Source organism: Haliotis rufescens, unplaced genomic scaffold (genome assembly GCF_023055435.1).
Source record: "Haliotis rufescens isolate VD_foot unplaced genomic scaffold, xgHalRufe1.0.p SCAF_8, whole genome shotgun sequence".
Taxonomy (NCBI): domain Eukaryota; kingdom Metazoa; phylum Mollusca; class Gastropoda; order Lepetellida; family Haliotidae; genus Haliotis; species Haliotis rufescens.
In genome coordinates, this window is record NW_025964372.1 from 19,856,672 (window position 1) to 19,882,936 (window position 26,265).

At 39.3% G+C, this 26,265-nt stretch overlaps 1 protein-coding gene across 1 annotated transcript; it reads right to left on the reverse strand.

Moving 5' to 3' along the window:
- Positions 1 to 25,727, reverse strand: LOC124142484. The gene is made up of 8 exons (XM_048388832.1): positions 25,674 to 25,727; positions 22,503 to 22,585; positions 6,236 to 7,387; positions 4,598 to 5,794; positions 3,754 to 3,813; positions 3,328 to 3,384; positions 2,659 to 2,755; positions 1 to 355 (listed from the first exon to the last, which is right to left on the reverse strand). The coding sequence occupies exons 2-8, from the start codon at positions 22,567 to 22,569 to the stop codon at positions 148 to 150; spliced, it is 2,838 nt and encodes a 945-aa protein (XP_048244789.1). The 5' UTR covers positions 22,570 to 22,585; positions 25,674 to 25,727; the 3' UTR covers positions 1 to 147.
- Positions 25,728 to 26,265: the final 538 nt, after the last annotated feature.

The window sequence follows — 26,265 nt, forward strand, 5'->3', positions numbered from 1 at the left end:
TATAACGAACTACGGTTATAACAAACTAAAGTTAGTGGTCCCTTCGAGTTCGTTATAACCGTAGTTTACTGTATTTAAAATAAGACAGCTAAATGTCTCAGAATCGGTTTCGATAACAGTTCTAACTCATGTTTGCATTGTTTCGAGTTATTTTCCACCTTTGAAATTGACATATATGGCAGAACTGTCAGCGATGCTAACGTCGACAGGTGTGCAGTTAGTTGTAATCTCCGTGTAGGTGGCCTCATCTGCTGCTCCTTCAGCGACACTGTCAGGCACCGTGTAGATATTGGAGGTCGAGGGAGCATCGGCGCCTTGTGCTTCAACTCTCTTAAGTGGCATTATCTTCCTGCGGCTTAAAAAGAGAAACAGACACGAAAATTACTGTAGTTAATCCAACGTAAGATACATCCAAACAGCGAGTATTAAAGTATTAAATCATTTTCTTCAGATTCACAATGATAAACAGAATAAGATACGCTTGTATCCTTCAAAGAATATATATGTAGTGACCCCAGAACTTCTGAGGTGTCCAGTGTAGAGATTAGCTGAGTACCTTATCTGACCAGAAAGACAAAGGGACTTGAAAGGGGAAGGGATTGGACTACAGTGTTAGGCAGTGCAAAGGGTGTATTAGAGAGAGAAATAATCTATCATAATACTAATCACGCAGAAGCTTGCTCAATTAAATGGTTGTTTGTTATGGTTTATGTTTGAGGGGTGTTGAACAAATAATAAAATCAGGTAGCTAGAACTGTAACTGAGAAAGGATTTCTATATTTACATGACTTATAGTAACTAAGACACTCATATCAAGAAAACTGAAATAATCATATGCTGGTGATACCAGAAATATCTAAAATCTGTTACTGCTAGATAAAGGATATTTAAAAGGGCATGAAATAGTTTCTATATCCTATCAATTTCCTTGTTCAAGAAAATATTATTGGGTTTCATCACGCACATACCCTACGACTGATACCGCTATAGTATCACACATATCTCATCCTGTCTGTGTGTACTCCACAATTAACTATGTATGTTACCGGTTGGACAGGATAAGACCGCTGATATCGCGAGCTGTTTCTGTACATGTGATCTTGAATAGAGGCACAGAATACGTCCAAATGACACCCTGTTTGTCATTACAGCCGACATAAATTCGGTTCAGATTGTCACAATACGTGACGTGGCTGATTCCTCATGCTCTCAGTCGCTAGTTCTCATTTATTTACTTGCAGCAGTCATATATGCTGCTACTGGCTGCATGCATAGCAACACTTACTTGATTTGGTTTGGAGTCTTAGTCTTCCAATTGCTGAATGGTGGTTATAGACGATCGCTTTCATAAATTATACTCTTAAAAAATGGAGGGGATCATGAAATATAAATGTTAATACCAGTAAAAGAACAGGTGTTGACGACAAATATCTTATGCAAGTGTGACAATCGTCCTCTTTCAGGGCGTTCCAGGAGGTCAACGACACGAGTACAGGATCGACTGATCCGAAACCAGGCTCTACAAAATCGAGCTCAAACGGCGAATCAAGCTGCTGCAAACTTCAGGCAACTGGAGTACGGGTCAAACGATTAGAAATCACCTACAAGCAGCTCATCATCTATGCTCAACAGCCACGTGTTGTGCCGCCACTTACAAATCGTCATCAAGCCAACAGAGGTCAATGGTGTAGACAACGTCAAAAATGGGGTAATCGTCGCTGGTCACGTGTCATGTTTTCAGATGAGTCCCGATTCACCTTGCACGTCCTTGATAGGTGTGGTCGTGTCTGGCGACGTCGAAATGAACGTTAAGCCAATGTCAACCTGAGACATCATGACAGACTTGGCGGTGGGTCGTATTTTGTGGGGGGTGGCATCACTATGACTGAACGAACTCCACTCCATGTTGTGTAAGGAAGGGTCACAGGAGAGTACAATCAGGACAACATACTCAGCCAAGACCTTATCCCCATTGAACACGTCTGGGACATGATAGGGAGACGTAAGCGTCAACGTCATAGGCCGCCGACCACGTTGGCTGAACTTGGCCAGGCGCTGCAAGTGGAGTGAGACACACTCCCTCAAATCACCATTGGGAGTCTCATACGCGGTATGCCTCGTCGATTGAATGAATGTTTGACAAACGTGGCGGTAGTACGCACTACTGATCAAAGAAAATCAACTCTCATACTTCACTACCGCTTGTAATGTGTTCCCAATTCGTTATTATTATCATGCAATTATTACTCGAAACTAATATCTCATACAAGTTTGAAAATTCTGAGTTATTTCCAAGTATCCCGTACTTTTTAGAGGGTATTGCTAAGTAACATGTTTAAGAGATAACGTCTTTAAGTGGCTTTTCAAAGTTCGCATAATGAACAAGGGATACAGTTCTATGGATATACAACTTCTTTATTACAATGGAAGCGACGTTCCGGTGTAAGTATCAACACCAAAACGTCGCTTTCATTTTAATAAAGAAGTTGTATATCCATGGAACTATGTCCCTTGTTCAAGAGATTGTAATACGTTTCGACAATTTGAATGTTGTGGTTATCGACTTATTTAAGAGTAAAGAACGATCACGTTTGAGAAACAAATCTCAGTGAACTACCATTTTTAAACATATAAACACTTAACAATATAAACACTTACATGTAGAATACATATGACATAAATGCGACCAGGAGAGCCACAATAACAGACCCACAGATTATCCCTACGATCAGTGCTGCGTTGTTCGGATTGTCTGCTGAAATGAATATAATTTTTAGAATAATTAAATGTTTTTACACATCAAAAGGACTGTAATATTTCATAAAAGGCCACATGTCAAGATATAGACACATGGCGTTTTGCACTCATCACATCACTGAATGATGATGTCGTTGGCAAGGCAACTATCGTTTTCTTAACTCTCATTAACGTTGTTGTTTTTGACACAGAAATAACGTCCTTCATGTTTCAGACATGATAACAAATCAACAGTATAAATGCCGCTGAGCATGGGGGAAGAAGATAGTGAAAGAATATCACTAACAACTTTGTTATTATGCCCTGTCTGCTTAATAAAAGTCTGGTATTCCAGTGTATCTGTGACAGCTACAATCAATCCTTGGCCTTGTTTCACAAAACAATCGCAAATCAGTGTTTAAGTTGTACGATATAATGGTGGTGACTTTTATGATCAGCTCGAAAACAGGTCCGCGAAACGAATACATCAATATATGTTTATAAATATAAGTTTCAAGGCAAAGTAGAATGTAGATACACATGGCAGATGGTGGACGACGGACGAGAAAAGGAATAACATTTAACATTCACCTTGGAAGGAACCTTCTGTATTTAACTTGTTTCCAATTCCATCTGGCGTAGTGGTCGCTGGAATAAATCAGTGAAGGTATTCAATGTATGTATTGTCTAGATAACTGACACAAGCATGGAAGTAAACCAGGCAGTACATATGTTAAACCATACAGAAGAATGAGCTGATTTGGTTTGAGGCCACTTTGAACATTAATAGTAGACACAATGACTGTTACGCATTATTGAGAAAGTTGTTAGTGGAGACCTACTATTTTTTTCTTAACTCCTTTGACACACTTCCGCAGTAACACGGTAATGAGAGAGTAAAATATGTTTAACGTTGCAATAAGCTGTACCACGACACATATATGGCAAAGAAGAATGTTGATAAACATGGCAGACGATGGACGACGGACGGGAAAAGGAATAACATTACACATTTACCTTGAAAAGAATCACCTGTATTTAACGTGTTTTCATTAATTCCATCTGGCGTGGAGGTTTCTGGAACGAGTCAGCAAAGCAATTCAATGGATGAAGTGTCTGGATAACTGACACAAGCATGGCAGTATACCGAGCAGTATATATTACACAGGGGTGAGTTGGCTTCGTTTATACGAATAATAGGCACAATGATTGTTACACATTATTGACAACGTTGCGTTTGTGGGACCAACTACTATTTTTATCTAAACTCCTTTAACACAATTCCGCAGTTACACGGCAATAAGAGAGTGAGTATAAGTTGCTTAACGCTGCAATAGCAAAATGTTAGCCTGTAAATAATTATGCTTAGAATAGGCAAACCAGTGAATGAAAGAACGACCAACGATCTCCGTATTCAGGACACAATAACAATGAGCAAAGTCACAGATATCGACTACCCGACCCAAGTTTAGTCGGCACATACTGTGTTTATTGTTCAACGCACACAACAATATTCCAGGTGTATTACGGTGGCTTAGACATAATAAGGTCTGAATCAAACAAGCCAGTGATTAATATTATGAGCATCGGCACATAAAGTACTTGAAAACCATTCCGATTCGAAATCACCACATGGCATTGGACCTACAACGTCAGGCTTTGTTCTCAAATGGCCATGCGAATTCTGTTGATTCATGCTTCAAAGAATTGCCCTTATATGTTTATAGGTACATGGACATGTCTTGAGGAGAAGGTTGACTCCAAGTGAAGAACTGAAGGACCTACCTACATAAAAATAATAATGCATCGAAGGAATGTAGGCTTTTAAGTTTTACGTATAAATGTACATCAAAAGACTTACCTGCATCAAGATATGTCCTAAAGTTGTATCCTCCTTTGTATATGGCAAATCTATCGTATCCAAGGACAGCAAAGGAAGAATTAGAACGAATTGTTGTTATGTGTTGACCACTTTGTAATGTTCCCACTTTGTATCTTGTACCTGGAACTTCCTTCCACTTTATCGGAGGACTGAAAACTGTAGAGAGAGTGCTTGGGATTTCGTGAACGTGTACATTGTTGTTGTCTTTATCTGTCAATATTGTCCTGGTACCTTGGGCTATTAGGGTTGCTTGTTTAGAGTAGAGGGATACTGGTGGTACTACAATTAACCCATCAGTAACTAAATTATTATACGTCCCAACAGTACACAATGTGGCCATGGCTGGCCTTGTGGTGTTGAAGTAAAGTGTTTCAAATCGCCCATATTGTTCACGGTACAGTCCATCTTTACCCATAGAGACGGTAGAACCGTTATTTAACATGATGCTCGTATCACTGTGGTCTGTAACAACTTGAAGTATGTATGGGAAGGTAAACCTCTGAATTCGATAGCCAGAAGAATCTTGGATAGCGAGAATATACTCACTTCCATAATGTTTCACAGGCAGTAACTGCTCGAAGGTAGAGAAGGCTTTATAGTTCATATCGTATGTTCCACTATAGACAGCTATTGTTTCCGTGGCATTAACGATGGTTCTGGTCATATCAGATGAACTGTTTATGGAGACATTCTGATACTTATCTAATCTGACACTGAGAGTGTCCCCGTCGCTGTACGTTCTGCCGTCATAGGTGACGTCACCCTCCAGTCTGAAGATGATGTCAACATCCGCCTTCTTGCTGTGTGTGGCTAACACTAAGACTGCTATGTACGTTGAATGCGTATGCATGTGAGTAGGGGGAAGACAGGAAGAAATGATGTACTTGGTGCCTAGCGCTGACACAGGAAGGGGAGAGAATGATATGAAAGTGGTCATTACGCCACTGATCTGAATAGCATCATCTCTCACATGCACAAGCACTACCTTGGTTGTTGTGGTATTAGGATAAAAGTAGTCTGTGTTGTAAGGATTGACGCGTCGAGACCAGACCCGCCCGGCGAGAGGATCCTGTACCTGCCACTGGCCTCCTGTCTCCCCAGCAGTGGCGAGTATCCGCGGGCGTAGGTCGGAATAGTAGGAATGGTATCCCACCACTGCCATCAAGTAACTTTCACCTACAAAGGCATGTTAATGTTTATGTAGTTGATAACCTTATGATTAGTGAATTAAAGACGAATTAATATCAGTATCTTCTCTGGCACATGTGTCTATACATTAGAATAAGTGACTTTGATTAATACAACGATAAGTAAAGCATATCAATAGGCAACAGTAAAAGAGAGCCCATCCATTAACATCATGTTTCCTAAAAAGAAAGAAATTTATCATAAGTAAACTATAGTGTTTGGTAACCATTTTTAATGAGGTGAGTATTTAACTTCGCTTTTAAAATTAGGTAAGTAATATCATGGCTTGTGAGCTAAATGACACTGCGCCTGAAACAACATCATGAAAACATTACACAAGTGTACTAACTACACAGGCCATAAACCTTTATTAATGTTGTACGTTGATAATAATGATGCCATTACCATGAAGGAAACTGTGCCACATACCTGTATAGTGTACTGCCTCCTCTGCAGACAATTTGTAGCCGATGTTATGGACCGATCCGTTATAAAAGGACAGAACTGTGAAGGGGATGTCGCTAGAAATGAACGTAAAACTTGTATATTGTTGTGGTGGATGTGTCACTGTGCCAACTTTGTATCTCCTGCCCGGTACATCGATCCATGTTAGAACATCATTGAGTTGTTTCTTTTTAATCAACACTCTCGCTGTCTTCTCAGTTATAATCTTTAATGTTGTATTTAGATTGTCACCTTGAAGTAAGACATCCCTGTGTGTGACGTAAGAGTGTACAGGTGGTACAGTTGTGAAGACACTGCTGTAACCATCTGCTCTACTGAGTGTTACCAGTACCGGGCGTGTGGTGGTGAAGTGAAGACTCTCTCCCTGTTCAAGCGAGCGGTTGTAGAGACGACGCTCACCAGTGGAGACTGTGGCCCCGGTACTGAACGTGATCTGCACGTGGTTGTTTTCACTGATGATCTGCAGCTCCAGCTTGGTGTCATCTACAGCAACAACATACTCCTGTCCGTGGTGCTTGACAGGCGGTAGTTGGTCATACACTGTGTACTTCGAGGCATAGTCTATACCACTGTAGACGGCCACACTGTGTTCACTGTTAATGACCGTTCCATTCAGATCATGTGGGGTTGACACCATCAACGTTTGATATGGATCAAGTTTGAGGGACAGAGTATCGCCGTCACTGTATTCGTAATTGACAACGTAAACACTTCCTTTTTTCATTCGAAAGAATATATCAACATTGGTGCTCATGTTGTGTGTAGCTATCAGCAGCAAGGATAGATAACTACTGTTAGGTGCAAGACTGGAAGGAACAATGTACTTGGTCCCAAGGGCAGATATAGGAAGAGGAGAGAATACACCGTCAGCGGCTACCACAATGTTTACATTTTCGTCACTTGCACTTACAACGACAGCTGTATTTTCTACAACACTAGTGATTTTCATCTTATCGCTTACACGGTGCCAACTACCCTGGAAGGGACCCAACACACTGGATGTTCTTTTGGCGAAGTGTGGATACTGTATCTCCACCAAGCCCCCGGTTTCTCCGGCTGTGTACCTGATGTACGAGTCTTTGCCTGTATATGCCAGAGCCACCAAGTAGTCTTCACCTGTAAAGTCAATTCAACACGATATAACATCCATATATTATGTAGGCGGCGAGTTCAAAGGACGACGGATGTGCTGTATCCGTGAACCACATCCTTCACGGAACCACGTGCAGAACTCGAATACATGTAACTGTGACCTGACTATTGCAGAGTCAAAATTGATACAGTTTGAATAATGTCTGTCTCTGGACAAAAGGAATCCTAATAGTGTCGTAACATTCAACAAGGTCACTGCCATTCAAATAACTCCGTCATGAACGTAGCTCTTCTCTACAACGGTCGTCGATCAGCCGGCTGCATTCGAACCTTCCGTCGCAACTGCAGACAAACTCAATGTTCCTGGTAATTTCCAAGGGGTACTACGTTCACACTTCAGGGCTGTATGTATTACCCAGGACGTCACGAACACTTTAATTTTAATCTCTATATTTTCAGCAGTAATCGAGGGGAACTCTCGAAATTTGTCAGTGACTAGGTGTAATTGATCACTTATAACTTTTGCGTTTTGGCGTGTATCTTGGTCCCTTTACGTTTTGTTCATGTGAAAAAAATGAGTTGGTAAATCTTTGACGGATTGGGGTGTTGCGTAAATTATTATCTTGCATCTGTTTTGATAAATAAAATATGAAATAGTTAGTTAACTAAACGTAATAGCTAACAGTTGTTACATTCATTATTATCAGCTAGACGACCCTCTCTGTGGATGTATAATGTTAAAAAGTGTAAAGTTTAATATAATCAATAAAGGACAAGACAATAATAAAATCGAAAAACATATGTTTTGGCATCGCCCTCTTAATGTTACTATTTTAATTCGTGGCCTTAAAAGCATCGACTTATAAACAACAGATAGTGCCTGGACATATTATATTTCTTAGATAGCTTGGGTGACTCTGGGATCATAAACAATCATAAGCATCTGGCGCGCGTAAGGGACGCAACTCTGCACAACGAAATATGGAGCTTCAGACGACTGGACCATCATAGAGATCAGTGTAATGTCAGTTCCGGGTACCCGTTGTTTGAAACAAACATGCTCCAGACAAACCCCAGAGGAATATCTAGGTCAGGCCTACTCTGTTTCACACCAGCAGGCGCACACATACACTATTGAAAGGAATAATGATATTGCCCTGTAGATAGGTATATCTTTTGTGAACACAATTATTGTTGTGGTTCACACCATGTTTTACCACGTGGGTTTCCCGTGAATTCAGCCATTGTATGGTAACAACTATACTATATTATCATCTATAGTATCTTAAAATTTCCTTGGGGATACCGGTTAAGAGTATGTAGGTCCACTGCAACCTATGGAGGCGACTGTATGGATCGGGTGGTCAGGTTCGGTGACTTGGTTAAGTGCATGTCGTCGTGACCCAATAGGGTAGCGAGTAGCCGTTCTTTGAATTAAGTATGCCCAACACAAACCCCAGACAATATCTAGGCCAGACGGTCATTATGTCACACCACAGATGCACACGCACACTTTTGAAAGGAGTGAGTGAGAGAGTGAGTTTGGTTTTACGCCGCTTTTAGCAATATTCCAGGAATATTACGGATGGGGAACACCAGAAATGGGCTTCACACATTGTACCCATGTCGGGAATCGAACCCGGGTCTTCGGCGTGACGAGCGAATGCTTTAACAACTAGGCTACCCGACCACCCCTCCTTTGAAAGGAATAATGATGATATTGCACTATAGATAGGTATATCTTTTGTGAACACAGTTATTGTTGTGGTTTGCGTCATGTTTTACCACGTGGGTGTCCCGTGGAAATCAGTCACTTCATGGTGAGAACTATATTATATTACCATCTATAGTATTTTAAAATTTCTTTTGGGATTCCGGTCAAGAGTATGTAGGTCCACTGCAACCTATGGAGGCGACTGTATGGATCGGGTGGTCAGGTTCGGTGACTTGGTTTAGTGCATGTCGTCGTGACCAAATTGGGTTTCACAACAAACAAACAAACAACATTTCTGCAGCTATATTAGCTATATAAATGATCGATTCAGGATCAGGCAAGCAATTGTTGATAGCTTTGTCAGCGTCTCAAGTCGTCGGGGCAAAGTCACCGAGACTGACCACACCATTCCAACTATACTAGCATGTGGTACTGTGGACCAAATATCCACAGGGAACATGTAAAGTGAGTTGTTGTAAGTTAAGCGTTGTCCAATTCCCAAATATAATGAGCAATTATGAGTCGAGTAATAAAATATATGAAGTCACTTGACCAATGTTTTCGAAAAACACCAACAACTATCAACAAGTCTTTTCATGGCTACATGTCTTCGCCCATGATTTGCCATACATTATATAATGTAAAACGTCAATGCCAGAGAATAATCAGTCTCCATTATCTGCAGAAACAGATTCCATTGGACGTAAAAATACTGACTGTAGTTATAGGAATGGATCATTGAAAATCAGTGATGACACATTTGGGGTGACACATCTGTGACGTCTACGTCTTCGGAGATCCATTATTTTCCATGAATGGATCGCCCAACAATCATAGGGTTCTATACTATCTCCATTAATGTAAACATAGATTTAAGTGAATTCTTTGCTGGTTTTCAATTTGACACTCAATTCAATGATTTCAATATTTGTAGGAAAACATGTGTCGCCAGTAAGACTCGAACCAGGAAAGTATGATTTGAGGACCTTTTGATAGTAGACTTCGCTTACGGCAACACGTGTCACGTGCGCTCTGAAGTGGTATTTTTATTTAAAAGTTTGTATAGAACATGAACGTTTTGAAAATAAAATATTCATTTTATGTTTTAGAAACTGGTGATGTGTGTTTTTAGATAGAGAACATGCCCGTTACTCGTATGTTTTCCTTAACGTTATATTTGTTTTTCGACTTTTAACACAAAATGTTTTTGTCCCCTAAATAAAATTCCGAAACATATGCAAAAAAGTCGAAAAGTGCATAGATCTTAAACATATCTAGTCTGTGCTAAATACCTGATCACCTTTTGTACCGCGTACGATATAATTATTTATGGCTGTTTGAAAGTTGTTTTGTTTTCATGAACATAAATGGATGTACTGCAGGTTTGCGAGTTTCATTTCACCTATGGTTCATGTAGTCTTGACCTCATACGAGGTAATACAATATCTAATCTTAACAAGACTTGGATCATGTTATCAGATATAAATCACAAATAATTAAGTAATTGTGATCCCAACAAATTATGCGGATTCAATTTTGTGTTCGAAATTCTGCATGGGCAATTCTCCATTCTATTGAAAAACAATCCCCAACATATGTTTTTGGACATCCCCGACCGTGTGACATTTATAGTTTTCCTTACGCGTGAAATTCGATCTTGATTGAAAAGCCGATAAAACCATACATCTTTATTCTTTGTAATAATACCAGTTAATAGATGATTTCCAAACAGAGATATACTTTGGTGACAACAGTGTTTAATCACATATACTGGGGCAATAAACCCACAACATAGTTACTTACCCTTGCCACTCTGCAGCACCATCAAAAGAACAACCAAACTGAAACACTTGTAAATCATCCTCTCACTCGGCTGTTTCTGGTTCCCATGAAACTAAGGGATGAAGATCCCAGATGTCTCCCGAGATGGCTGGATAGAAAATCAAATCCACATGTGACAGGTCGACCCAAGCGGGTGTGAGTATCACACCAGTGACACGGTCTGTATATACACCAATATTTTACATCCTTGTTTTACATACGTCTCGTTTGTGTTGTCAGAATAGACTAGATAAGAATATTTACAAATCCATGAATGCGTAGATAACTACGAGGAAGTGCTATTGAATCACTGTGAGTGAGTGAATGTTTTGATGACGCAGTCAGCCAAGGTCCAGCTAGTTCATGTTGGTGTATTATCATCACTAGCCTTTGAAAGGGAGGGTTGGTGCACATAAAACATATGTTGTCGATGGTAAGATGTGTCACAGAGATATTCATGGTGTAGTTCTCTGCATTTTCTACAACAGGTTATAAAAAGATACAATGTTTTCTGAGGGAGACCATCGCCATATCGCCCCGACATATCAACATGACATCGCGCAACAAAGCAATACTCGAACTGAAACGATGTTCCGATACGATACAGTGATATTGCGATACAGACACAAACGACACAGAGTAAACACACAATGAAAAAGCGCTAGAATGAGACGATGCGGTGAATGAACGACACGACATTATGACCTCACGACACGATATGGCGACAGTACAACACGTCATAACGATAGAACGACAAGCCATGACCATAACGCGACATGACATGGCGATGAAGCATAAAAGGTGTAATGTGATATGGTCATGCAATACGACGATATAACAATATATTGCGAAAATGCGATATGACGGTATAGCAATGGAGTGATATTGCATAATTGCGTTGTAACGATACTTTCAAATCTCCAAGTCAAACCGGGGCTGATTTGCAATCTGCAGATGCCTTGAGAATAATACGATGAAAATGATCCAAAGTTGTGACAAATGACACTACTACCTGCGCCATAAACATGTCTGAGTCGTTCAAAGCGCAACAGCAGTTACATGCATATGACTGACTGACTGAGTATGGTTTTACGCCGCTTTTAGCAATATTCCAGCAATATCACGGCGGGGGACACCAGAAATGGACTTCACACATTGTACCCATGTCGGGAATCGAACCCGGGTCTTCGGCGTGACGATCGAACGCTTTAACCACTAGGCTACCAGACCGCCCCTCCATGCATATGAGACAAGTAACACCACATGACAACGTGATCAGTGCACGTGCAGGGTTATGCAGTAGGGTGGTTATGTGTTATCTGAATTGAACGGAACTGTATTTACGCTCAGGCTGCTATCAGCGGAATCAGAGGTACAAAAGTATTTCAACAACATAATACATATACATATAAATATAGAATACATACAAAACATCGTTGCCGAGCATACATGTGTATTTATACAGATTTACTATGGTAGCAATATATGTTCAATTCAGAAAGAGGGAGCGTTATATATTGATATATTAAAACAATGACATGATGATTTTACAGAATTTGGACAGTTTTCTCAATGTACCTAGTCGTGAGTTATTGAAATGTAAATTCATTTTATACATATTGGGTTTAATGTAGAATCTGTGTAAAAAATGTTTTATTTCGTTTTCTAGAGATGTCAAAATGTTGACTGTTAGCGTCGGTTTAACTATGACGTCATTAGATCATGTTGGTGTATAATCAACACTAGCCTTTGAAAGGCAGGGTTGGTGCACATAAAACATATGTTGTCGATGTAAGATGTGTCACAGAGGTATTCCTGTTGTAGTTCTCTGCGCTTTCTACAACAGGTTATAAAAAGATACAATGTTTTCTGAGGGAGACCATCGCCATATCGCCCCGACATTTCAACACGATATAGTAACAAACTGATGCGATGTTCCGATACAGTGATATTGAGTTACAGACACAATATTGACTAAAAGCTGACTAAAAGTTGACTGTTAGCATCCGTTTCACTTTGACATCATTTCACGTCTGACTGAAGCGCAGCGGAACAACGTCGTCCGACGATTGGAAGCAGGAGGATTGCAGTAACGATATTGAAAAGTGACGTTTGGTTTATCTATTTATGAGGAACTGAGAATGTTTGAAAGCAAGGGGTGCACCGGCCGACGAAGGCTGATCAACAGAATATGCTTTTGCGGTGTAATTATAGGGGCGGATTTCTTTCACACCGGAAGAACAAACCCAGTGCCAGGCAACTGAACGGCACAGCGCTATTGTGATGAAATTGTGTAGCCGCACGTTTTCATCACGTTAATTATGTTTCAACGTGACAATGCTGGACTGCATACTACATGTGTATTCGTATGAAATAACAATGTACAGATCCTTCTCTTTTGTGACTGTATATCTAAAAGTGTTTTTAAATATAATTAATTACTCGTTGATCTTGTGTGGTCATTATTTATTTCACAATTTAGTTCTATGTGAATAGATTCTTTGTTTAACCTCGTAACAACAATACAGTGTTTGTGAGCTATCAATCTCCAACGTGTACTTCGTACTCCGTGGACAGGCGGTGCGGCTTGCCCTCTGCTGGCCTACACCTTATATCGCCTACACCTCATATTGGCCTTCACTAAATACAAATGGTTACTTCAACACCCCTGTTGTGTAGATTGGTACTGTCCATTAACCCATTAATGATTTCATTCATTAATATCAATTTAATGACCTGAGTACATGGGCCTTTGAACTAATCCGATGTTTTCATAGTGGTGTCTGATCCTTGAGTTTGGTTTGACTGTTTATACAGGATTACTGTCATAACCCACTTTGATCATTTAACAGGTCTACCCATCTCTAATGTTTTGTAAGTGTGTATACATTACCTTACCTGATATAATCCGATTACTCTGTTATTATTATTACTGTTCACCTTGCTGAAGGATGTTGTTGGCACAAGGACTGGTGTAGACCTCTCTCCAGACATCATCCAGACAGACTACGAAGCAGCTGTCATCAGTTCCATCAGCGATGTCTTCCGAGCAAGTTCCGTCAGAGGATGTTTTTTCAACTACGCCCAGGCTCTGTGGAGACAAGTTGTGGACAGAGGCCTAGCCCGAGACTACACCGACAACCCAGCACTGCAGACCCACATCAGAAGAACTGCATCGTTGCCGCTTCTACCCCTAGCTGAAGTCTGGATTGAAGTGATGGAGCACGGACCATATGGGCAGCTGATGGGTTCAACGACTACGTCACCAGCACACAAGTGGACTTCAATGCCACGTTCCCTCGAGCCCTGTGGAATCAACACGAGAACACCGGTCCACGCTCCAACAACCATCTTGAAGGTTTCCACAACGGCCTGAAGAAGAGAATGCCGTGGGCCCATCCCAACATCTTCCAGTTTGTCAAAGAACTCAAGAAGATCGAGACAGCAGATAGTCGGTTAAGAAGGCAGATTGGACTGGTTGGTGCCATGAGACCTCGTGCTCGTGTTGACAGAGACCGATATGCAAGGATCGAGAGACTGAAGCAGCAGCTTGCTGCTGGCAGAAGATCAGTGATCCAGTTTCTGGATGCAGTTGGACATTTCATCAAATTACAGTAATTTTGCTAGTAATGATGTAGTACTAATGTAATAAAACATGAAGATGATGGATATAAATGTACAGTGCTATGATAATACATGTGTATTTATGATATTTGATGTTGTGAAAACATTTGAGTTGTGAAGATGATCTCATATACAAAATGAAATTACAGTATCAAAAGTCATTTACATTCTTTGTTATCTTGTTGCAAGTGTTCATTTTACTTAAGGGATAAGGGTACAAGTGTGATGTGATCTCATCCATAAATTTGTTTTGATAGTAGTGTAGGCGATATGAGGTGTAGGCCAGATGAGGACAGATAGGTGGTGCCAGGCCGTTAATGGTAGAGACATGAGATATTGAGTCCTCATTAACTTGACATTTTGCGTGTCATGTCTTGATACTGGACACGTGTTCACTTTTGTCTTGTTTTATGGCCTTTTATGGCTATTATGAGGACTGTAAAACAGAATGCTTATCGAGAACATTGGGTTTGAATTTAATGTTATCATTATCTATTGTCGTCTTTATTTACGTTTTTACAAATATATAATGGTATATAATCATTATGGTATACATGAAAACAGAAACATTAGTATAAATTGGCGATGGTTTTGCAATTAGAAGGCAATTAGTTTGATGTAGCCTTATAATTGTGCCTCTACTAGCAAAATGGTGCTTTCGGGCTTGCTAATTGAATATATAAGTTCATAACTCGACCGTTGAATATGCCACTGTTTAATAACAAAAAGCGCGTGATTATGTTCTGTCAATTTTATCAGAACTATTCACACGTTTCATAAGATTATTATTACACGGGAACTCGTTGAGTATTCTATCTTTACGCTTGCGTTTATCACACTTACGTACTGCTATTATAAGATGTTCAGTTATGGCATAGACATGTCGTGTCGTGTCGTGTCGTGTCGTGTCGTGTCGTGTCATCACAAAATCGCTATATCGTTTCGCAATAACGCCATACCGCGATATCGTATTGTATGATGGCACTGATAAATGTGATGGAATTTTGGAATTATACATACAAGACAATCTTAGTTACTCAAACTATAAGAAGGAGAAATGTGAAATAAAATAATTTCACATTATAGGTTTTAGACCAAATACATCAGTAGTAATCTTGCTGCTGAACATTGGTGTCAGCGAATTATGCATTTCCACTCATTCCACCATACATTTAGTCATCTATTCCAATTTCCTCATATGCATTAATTGATCAGTATTCGATGACGGATAACTGACGAGATTTATAAATAAAATGGGAACATATTTTACCTGTAACATATATAGTTCTCAAACAAATAGAAATGTATAGAAACTGGATCTGGATAGCACTGACGCATTATTGACTACGACAACAAGTTTCCTTGTTTCAGTGATAGTAATATCCTATACATCATAATATTCCTCGTTCCTTATGTGGTTTTCCTCGTCTATAACAGTTATTATCAACATGTTGCGTGTGTCGACGTATGGTCTGATATCAGTTAGCTTTGTCGTGGGGTTTCCAGTGCAGAATAGGTACCAGTTTGCTTGCCCCTGCAGTCAATTAGGATCGACTGTATTTTGTTCTGTTAAATACAATTTTCAACACTTTAGACGTCTTGTACAATCCTTGAATATTCTCATACATGTGTCAATGAGCTGACTGTGCGTGTAACTGATAGATAATTTGGCAAACGCTAATTCGTTAAGGCCTGGCTCGCAGCATTTGTTTTATCGACAATCAGTGATAATCCGAGCGCAATGTCATGCTCCTGCTCAAATTCAGTGAACATGAATGCAACTGTGAAACAGTGAACGGGACGCTTTCAAGACCGGGGCTCCAACAGCCGTCGATACGATATCTTCCCTCTTCCCCAACCCACACCCCCCCCCCCCCCCCCCCCAACCCCTCCCCCCCACCGTGGTATTGCTGGAATACTGCTAAAAGCGGCGTAAAACCATATTCACTCACTCACTCAATTAACACTGGCAGCCCGACCCACTGTCAATTTGCAGTAGCCTAGTTAAGAAATGCAGTCAGCCAGGCCATGATGGGTTCGCCGTGATCCGACTGATCATGACTATCAGTCAGCTACAAAGTCACACATAGACACTACAGATCTCAAGACTTTGTGTATGACAACATTCCAAGATTGTACAATACAATCCTAAGATTTCTTTTAGATGACGGTTCTTGTATATATCTACTTGTACTTTTGTGATAAAAAATGCACTAACTTCAAACTCCCTTTTCATCTTGTCACTTCAGACAAAGAATCGTACAGATAACTCCTGTACATCAACGAATATGCAAATTATTTATAACAACGCACGCATTTAACTTTGATGCTTCAGAATTAAGCTTGAATAGAATTCCATAGAGCACCCAAAACTGGAACGTTTCTTTACAAATGAATTGTAGACTCGTAATCGTAATTTTTCGATGTAAAAATGTTCACCCGGTGCTCTGTTCCGGTTGTGTGCATGTATGTCCCGTGGCTGTCGTTACCTAAGAAACACGATTAGCCTTCAGTGTACTGCATGCTTTGCTATACATGAGAGCTTCTAACTTAGCTTAACACAGCATAAGTGGTCTGTCATAGTGTCAGAAAGTTAAAGACTTACGAAACAATTGTATCTTTCTACACATCTTCGTGATTGAAATAAATATTTATTTGTGCCATTTTGTTAGATTAAAATTCAAAATGTTATTTCGTACTCAGAACAACTCAGAAGCAGATACACCCCTTTTCAACTTCCGTAGCTGATGGTGAGATATCTGTGGAAGAGTTTTGTTTAGAGCTGTCAGAACTCGCAAAATACAATACAATACAATGAAACAAGAGATTCAATCAAATTTCTGTAAGACCAGTGGCATAAGTAAAGATGGAAAAGGGTCCATAAAACAGGAGAATACTGGAAGGAGATAACGAATATATTAATTTCCTAATATAGGATGGCATCGTGATAAATATTGAAGCCATACATGACGATCCAGTGATCATCAACAGATAATTGGCTAAACCAGACCCCCGGTGAAAGCATTATCATGGGCCGGAGCTGGGATGGTGTAAACCCTCCTCCCTCCCCATATTCTTTATTACTATGTTATTTTGTATTAAAGCTGTGAGCTATTTTTTTCAAAGAAGGACACCTTGCAACAATGTCATCTCTGTGGCAGGCAATCTTTTTAAACAGTCAGAAGCATATTACTTTTTTCAAGAATCTTTTGGGCAATTTATTCTTTCCCAATAAAATCCCAGACCCCTTCCGAGAATACCACATGGTCGTTCCCGCAGTAGCCGAGAATGTTTCTCATTTCACCTTCGCATTTTTTCTTTATGTACATTGTAATTACATGAACATAACGACGTGTAAACTTTACTTAGCAGTTACATCTACCACATTCTTCTCAAATAACAGATGTGGACATGGTAGGAAAAAGCATGGTTATGAAGTAAATTATTTGTCAATTTTCGGTAAAGGTGGCAAAACCCTATATCTTAAGCAACTTGGTAGAATGACATACTTTCAAAGGCATTTTTTCAGGCTAGTTTTCTGAAATTTGAAACAAAATTAAGTGACCGTGATATCATATGAATTTAACACCAGAAGTATTCTAGTTTGGCCTATTTCATCTTCCAGGTGAAGGCTATCATTTGAAATAAAAATAACAAAGCAGATTTTAGTCAAAGACACATCTCTTGGGGTAGAAGTTCATTTCTGTCACCATTCTATGGTATTTTTGGAAAGGATAGTTAACTCGCAAAGTTGTAATATACGTGAAAGTCTTAATGTTGCTGATGAAGCGCAAAGATATAAACTCTCACTGACTGCTCAGTAACATTCATGTAATATTAGTAATATTCAAATAAGTGTACTTGTTCTTGGAGTGTGTGACGTGGATACATATATATATATAAGCAACAAATGTATTATGATCAGGGTCCATTCAGCAAGTGCGAATCAGGTCCTAACACATCTGTTTTGTCATGTATCACGCGCTGTACAGTCGAACCTCGCTTATCCGGACAATTGCTTTTTCTAAAAAAATAGAATACCTTGTTAACTGACCAGAAATTCTAACCCTACCTCAATTCTACCGAGGCATATGTGAAATGAATGGCAAAAATATGATTTATGACGGGTCGACCAATTACTAATAAAATACATTGTGCTGTACAGACCTGCACAGCATGCTGTGACAGCGCACTGCATTATTGAAACGGCTGAAGAAATGCATATGTAGCCTAGTTTAGACAATGCACTTGTTTATGTACAGATGTGACGGCGAGGTTAGGGCAACCTGACACACATGAGCATTAATAGCCATGTTTACCTGTACTAGTTGACTGCTAAGGTTGAACTCATTCATGTGTGAAAAATGTTGCCGAGGCATCTGTACATCTTCTTTGTCGAATTGCATTGTTAAAGTACATCAAGATGAGTCATCATATACATTCATATATATTTGTTGAGCACGAAACCATGAAGTGTAGCCCGGACATTTCCTCGAAATAATGGGCGGCCATGTAGCTTCAATATCTTAATAAGTTATATCACTGAACATTAGTCAAAGTGTATTCTGTAAACAAGATCTGGGGGGCTGTATTTCCTTCATAGAACACGCGCTGCGTTCATCACAGTTTGTGACTTTCTAATCCAATTGGGAATCATGCAGTTGTTAGGCTTACGGATACTAACCAGCTAGCACCTGATTCGCAGGTAGGTTTTGTTAAGATTTGTTATCTTGTTCTCTCTCTACCCTCTACTTCCTTAATCACAATTTAAATCCTAAATAGACTTTCGGGCTTAACACTGTGGCAATTTTAGACCCTCTGCTTCTGTATTTACTTGAGCTCATTTCCCCTAATGTTTACATCATATCATAAGACTAAGTCATCAATGATGTCAAAGCTGTCTGACATGTTTCTTATGAACAGTTTTATGAACCTAAACAATGTCCAAGTGACTTAAGCACAAAAATATGCGCTATCCATTTGATGTGATGTGATTTTTGGGGGAGGAGGTGCTAACTACTACTTAATAACAGCGATCATATTGGATTACTAATGAGATGGTGATAAGGCTCAGGTTATGAAACAATCTGAACTCACAGTCTAGAATTACTACACAATACACTGCCTGGGACCCCAGCTTCAATGGCTACAGTGTGTAAAGATTGTTAGTGAATGAGATAAGCTATATTGTTAGATTTAGTTCTCAGGATATTAGTTCTTGAAATGCATGACGTAGCAGTCCCCTCATGTACTCAACATATGCTATTTCAGTATCCAAGTATCTTCAGGCGACATTTCCCAGACAGTGGAAAATATTCATCCTTATTCCAACACAATATTTACAAGCAAATGAGGAAAAGAGACAAACGATTTCTGTGATGAGTGAAGCACTGTATGTGTGTGTGTATGCGTGTGTGTGCGTGTCTATGTGTATATATGTGTATATATGTGTGTGTGTATATATATATATGTACATATATATATATATGTATATATATATGTGTGTGTGTGTGTGCGTGCGTGCGTGCGTGCGTGCGTGCGTGCGTGCGTACGTGCGTACGTACGTATGTATGGTGCACTATGTTTCCACAATGACTTGTAGTTTTAAGTGTTCATTTCCGATGCGAGATATTATGTTTAATTGTATATAGCTCGGAAGCGGCAATAAGTAGGGCACTTGTGCTCCATCCCTTTGTCTTCTTGGACAATAAAATATATTGGAACAAATAAAAGAAACACATACATCATACCATATTACGTGTCTCTTATTAGTGTGTGTAGTATATTAGATACACTGCAAAAAAAACAGAACAAGTAATTATGACATGGGTTATGTTTGTTTTGTTTAGGATGTTACAAAATTAAACATATCTCTTTCTTTTGAGTGATTGTTGTTTAACGCGAATCAACAATCGTCTAGCTATTCCCAAAAATTGTGGCTCACATTCAACCGTCCCGTTATTTTGCAGATTGTTCTCTTCATTGGTGAAATGGCACACACCTAAATCATATTCACTTCCCCCAACATTGTTAAATATGAATGCAAACTGATCAACATGTCTTTAAGATATTTGATAAGAACGTGATTTTATGGAATGTGTCAAGGCTACCATAGTGCTTTGCTAAGACGCGTGTGCGAGCATATGCACGTGCATGTATATTTGTATACGCGAGGTGCTCATGTATATTTGTATACGCGAGGTGCTGATGTATATCTGTATATGCGAGGTGCTCGTGTGGTATATTCTACGATAATCCATTGGGGTATGGGAGGGGAAGGGGGAGGGGGGGGGTCAGGTCTGTACAAGATAAGCGATTAGGGACAAAACAGGCGAGCGAGCCTGCACGTTTGCTGTTTCATTCCTTCTCGGCCTTCGGTTTCAAAGGGTAGTTTTGATAATGAATATGCATGACGTTACACGTAAACAGAAAGGGAATTCCGTCGACGGTAACATTGGGATTCCCCGACGTTCCGCAGTAATAAAAATAGTGCGCCTCGTTGGGCGTGGCTTAAGTTTTTACATTCATTAGGAAAGGAATGCAATAACAAGTGACCAATTTCGCTAATCAGAATGCAGGAATGAACACAGCGAATATTTAATAATTATCCTATAGACGGGACGAGAGTAATAATACACTGAATACCGCAACAAACCCAATCAATACCCAATGTGAATTATAACATGTGAGTGAACGCTCAATGGCTCAGTCATTTATCTGAAGCCCTGATCTCCCACACTCCCACTCAATTGTCAAAAGAACTGGCAACCTGGTGAAGGGAAGCGATTAAATTGATGACCTAATGGGAACGTTTCAGCTTGCATAATAGTGTTTTATTTAACCAGAACCTTAACAGAAAAGTTAATGGGGGCTTATGAACCTTGTTGACAAAGGTTTCACTATAAGTGAAATTATAACCCAATATTTAAAATGTTGGAAACCTATCGTCATCTTATTTTAGTACAGATAATATGAGCATAAACTATTCAAATACATACCCTTGATATCCGGAATGATACATAACTTTCTAAGGCTTGAAAACATTTGAAAATTATATATTTACAAATGTTTCCCCACCTAAGGAAACGTTCATATTTCAAATCCTAATACACTTAGAAAGGACTAGGAAAGCTCAGCACCTATTACAATTAAAATGAATGCATTCGATCAAGTATTCACTGGGGTATCAACTTTTTATTTTCATGCCTTGGAAATGTCAGAAAATCCGGTCAGAGCATTCAGGACAATGGTGCTTGTGCATACAACAATACACGGTGATTATATGTCTCAAAGTTGAAGCTCCATATCAAATAAACGCCCAAAGTTAATTCATATCGGAAAACACCACATAAAGCCGGTCACAGCATACATTTCCTATTGTATTTGCGTTTGTTTCAATGGTGTAAAATCCGGCTTTTAGAAACTTGTAATGTGTTACAAGATAGAGAGCAAACTTGTTACGATTCAAGATATGTATATTAAATACTAATTACAAATAATCAGTCATTGTGATCCTCACGAGTTATGCAGATTCACGTATCATTCAGTTATGTGTTAGAAATACTACATTGACAATTATCTGGTCATCTCCATTTTATTGAATAACAGTAACTCCAACATATGTTTCTTGATATCCCCTGAGGCGATCGGGTAGCCTGGTGGTTAAAGCGTTCGCTCATCACGATTCCCGATATGGGTATAATGTATGGAGCCCATTTCTGGTGTCTCCCGCCGTGATATTGCTGGAATATTGCTAAAAGCAGCGTAAAACTATACTCACCCACTTGACATCCCCTACTGTGTGAAATCCGATGCTGAGTGAAAAGCTGAATTAAAGGGCATGTCATTCTTTGTAATAATACAGTTAATGTATAAATTCCAAAAAGAAATTTACTCTGGTAAAGGATCCGTATCAAATGGACGATACATGTTTTTTTATTGCAGATACTGGGGTAATAAAAGCACAACAGAGATACTTACCCATGCCACTCTGCAGGACCGTCAAAAGAACCACCAAACTGAAGCGCTTGTAAATCATCCACACCATAGTCTGTTCCTGGTTCCTATCAAAACAAAGGATGAAGATCCTAAATGTCTACAGAGATGGCTGGTGGGAAAATCATTCCGCATCTGAGAGAGAGAACATCCCGTCACTGATAAGGCCTACATATACATGTACACCAAGATTTTACATCCTTGTTTTACAGGATCCTTGTTTCGTTAGTGAGAATATATCAGAAAGAATGTTTCAAAGTCCATGTTTGTGTCAGATGGCTACAAGGAAGTTCTATTTCATCCCTGTGAGTGAGTACTTTGACGACGCAGTCAACAACGTTCAAACCAGATCAGGAATCGAATCGTAGAAGTGTGACAGCAGTATACATGCTGTGGTAGTTCTCATGCACTCCTGCATTTTGTTCAACATGTTATAAGATGGTCACTGAGAGGGGTCCTCGCCATATCGCTCCGAGAAATCCACACAATATCGCGCGACAAAGCAATAATACGAAACACAATGACCAAACAATAGAATTAGACGATGCAGCGATAGAACGACACGACAAGTTGATAGCGTGACACGACATAGGGATAGAACGACATGTTATGGTGATAACATGACATGTTATCACGAAGAAGCAAAAAATCCATAACGCGATATGGTCACGCGATACGATGATATGGCAAAAGAACACCATGGTAATAGAGTAATATTTTGATATGACAATATGATGGTATGACAACAGACCGATATTGTGTAATTGCGTTATGACAATGTGACGACATGACAACACTTTCAACTGAAACTGAGGCTGATTGGTCAATTGTAAATGCAAGGAGCATAATACTATGGAAATGACCCAAAGTAGTGGCAGAGCGACATCATTACCCGAACCATAAAAATAGACATGATATATTTCATACCTTGCTGTCTTCATATATATAGTTAATAATTAAATTGTCATTGTTCGAATCGTTCAAAGCGCAACAACAAGAATGGTAACGGTTTAACCTCGGTTTGCCGGCACCCTGAATGTTATGATAAGAAATTAAATGTGCCAGCAATTTAGAAGTTTATCTAAAGGATTATAAGGACCAGTGAACCCTGCTTCATTAACGGTGACGCGTGGCTGACACGAATTGGTGAAATATTTTCAGTATAATCAGTGTCAAACGTGAGTTTCATATCATGTTGAACGAATCCAAATCCAAATATATTCAAATTCATTGACATTATAAAAAAAGAACAGTGTTTTGTAGAGTCACTGCTCCTGCAAATCCAGGCTGGTGGGCGACTTCCTCCAAATTTGGATCCAAAGAGGAGGAAGTACCGCAATGTGGATACATCAACACATGTATGATTTATAATGTATGCTGTATGTACATGAGAAATAAAATAACAAAAGTCACGTTGCCCTCTTTTAAATCCCTTTTTAATCCTCATAATTCCTCTATTGTACACTTGTCAGTAATGGTTGGATAATTTTTAACCCAGAACAATAGGTGCCGGCAAACCGAGGTGTCACATTGCAATAGGATCAATGCGCGTTCATGGTGGGGTGGTTTTGACTGGTATCATCTGTTTTACCTGTGACGTCTCACTGAAGCTCAACGGAACAACCTCGTAGGTCGATTGGAAACAGGTGACTTATAACCAAGCAAAGACTATTTTCGACGTTTTTCCGTGGGGCTTCGGGGCAGAATAGGTAACTGATTTGGGCACAGCATCATTGTTGCCCTAATAACTAGTTTATATCAATTAGCCGTAGCATGTAATGCTATTTGGTTGACAATCTAATATACACTTACACTAGCTGCCCATGGTGTGGTGATTTTAAGTGAGACTGATACCTTGCATAACAAATACATGTAATTTTAACTATAGCCCTATCAAGTTAGTGAGCACATGTTGGTGGCCCAAAATTCACATACACGACTACAATCACATTGTAGAGTATTAGAAGTTAGCGAGCTAAAGGTTCATTTCATTCCTCTAGATTAATCTATATTTATAGCAAACAGACAGGCACTATATTCGTACGAATGTCATGAAGCCCACAGTACAATTCACACTTACGATTAATTAATAAACTATCTAAAAACGAATGTTTTTTTCTTCTTTTATCCATTTAAATATAAGTAGTACCCACTAAAATGGGCGTGTTGTCTCTAATAACGTTGTCTTATTTTACCATTACTTAGAATGAGACCGTGATATGACAAGACCTATCTGCTTACTGGAATAAGTTACAGTCTCTGGTACAAAGAACCATGACCAGTGTATTTAAAACCTTAGTTCTTTGTTCTTAGATGTATGTTATTTAAGAACACTATTTATCAACAATAGTTGTTTTTGTGTCAGATATGGATCTATGTCCCCATTTTAATTATATTATTCGAATACTTTTTTCTCTTTATTTCGGTAAAAAATACATAGTTTATGCCATATTATAACAAGGAAAAGATGAAATATCATTTGCTTCAAAACAAATTGTTCCATGAATCGGCTGGTTCGATTAATAAGCCAAACATGACTTCTGTTGTTGTCGCCCCATTGGGTTGACTTTATATCACCATACCATAAGTGCACATTGTCTGTCATGATAATAAAAATATGACAACTATATGCTGCTAGTGATACCAAATTATGGAGGACATGAGTGCACAACAACGAATGTTAAGTACATATAATTGTATGAAGGCTATATCACGAACGTTCTTTTATCTGAAGTACTTCTTTGAACTCAAATGTTGAATATGTTAATGTGAATATGTCAAAACGCAGATTCTTACATGTAGCTGTACACCTTGAAGAAGATTAAGGGTAGTCCAGATTTCTCAAGCAGAAAGAGCATGTCAAACAAACAACACACCAGGGACTGGCCATCCAAGCGGAATGACATACTTTATTTTTTAACTGATACTTCCGCTTTGCCCACTTTGTTAGATCGTAATACGGCCAAGTGGTTACACAACAATGTCTTGAGTCAAGGTTGTATATTCAGTTATATATTCGATAACATGTGTGCACACATCAGCACTGTCAACCAGGCTAACGTTTAACCGCCCCTCAATCACCACACCCCACCCCACCAAACACAGCAACTTTCCATACCTTACGTCATATATACTATCACATTGAACATTACTTACCAGTTACAAGTTATACTGGCGACATCTAACACGATCACTCGCTGGACGCCGCTAATTGAGTCTCGCTCTCGCGAGATCTCGTTATATATTTATGAACTAACGTTTAACATTTAACATTACTGGGGCGATCGGGTAGCCTAGTGGTTAAAGCGTCCGCTCGTCACGCCGAAAATCCGGGTTCGATTCCCGACATGGGTACAGTGTGTGAAGATCATTTCTGGTGTCCCCCGCCGTGATATTGCTGGAATATTGCTAAAAGCGGCGTAAAACCATACTCACTCACTCACTTTAACATCACTCCCCCTTTGAAATATTACTCACGCCCGCGTGTTATATCAAAAAAGGGTGTATGTACAACAGCTCTAGTGACAAATACTAGTATTAATTTGTCTTTAGTAACCTACATGAAGATAATCAAAATAAGCTCACAAAAGAATAAGTACATAAGTATGTATATATACATACACACAATAGGTGCTTTACTTGTCTAACAACAATAATGAACAAGATTAATGTAACAGTAAAAAGTTCGCATTCAGAAACATCACTGTACATATAACATTTAATAAAAGATGCATAGAAATAATCACAA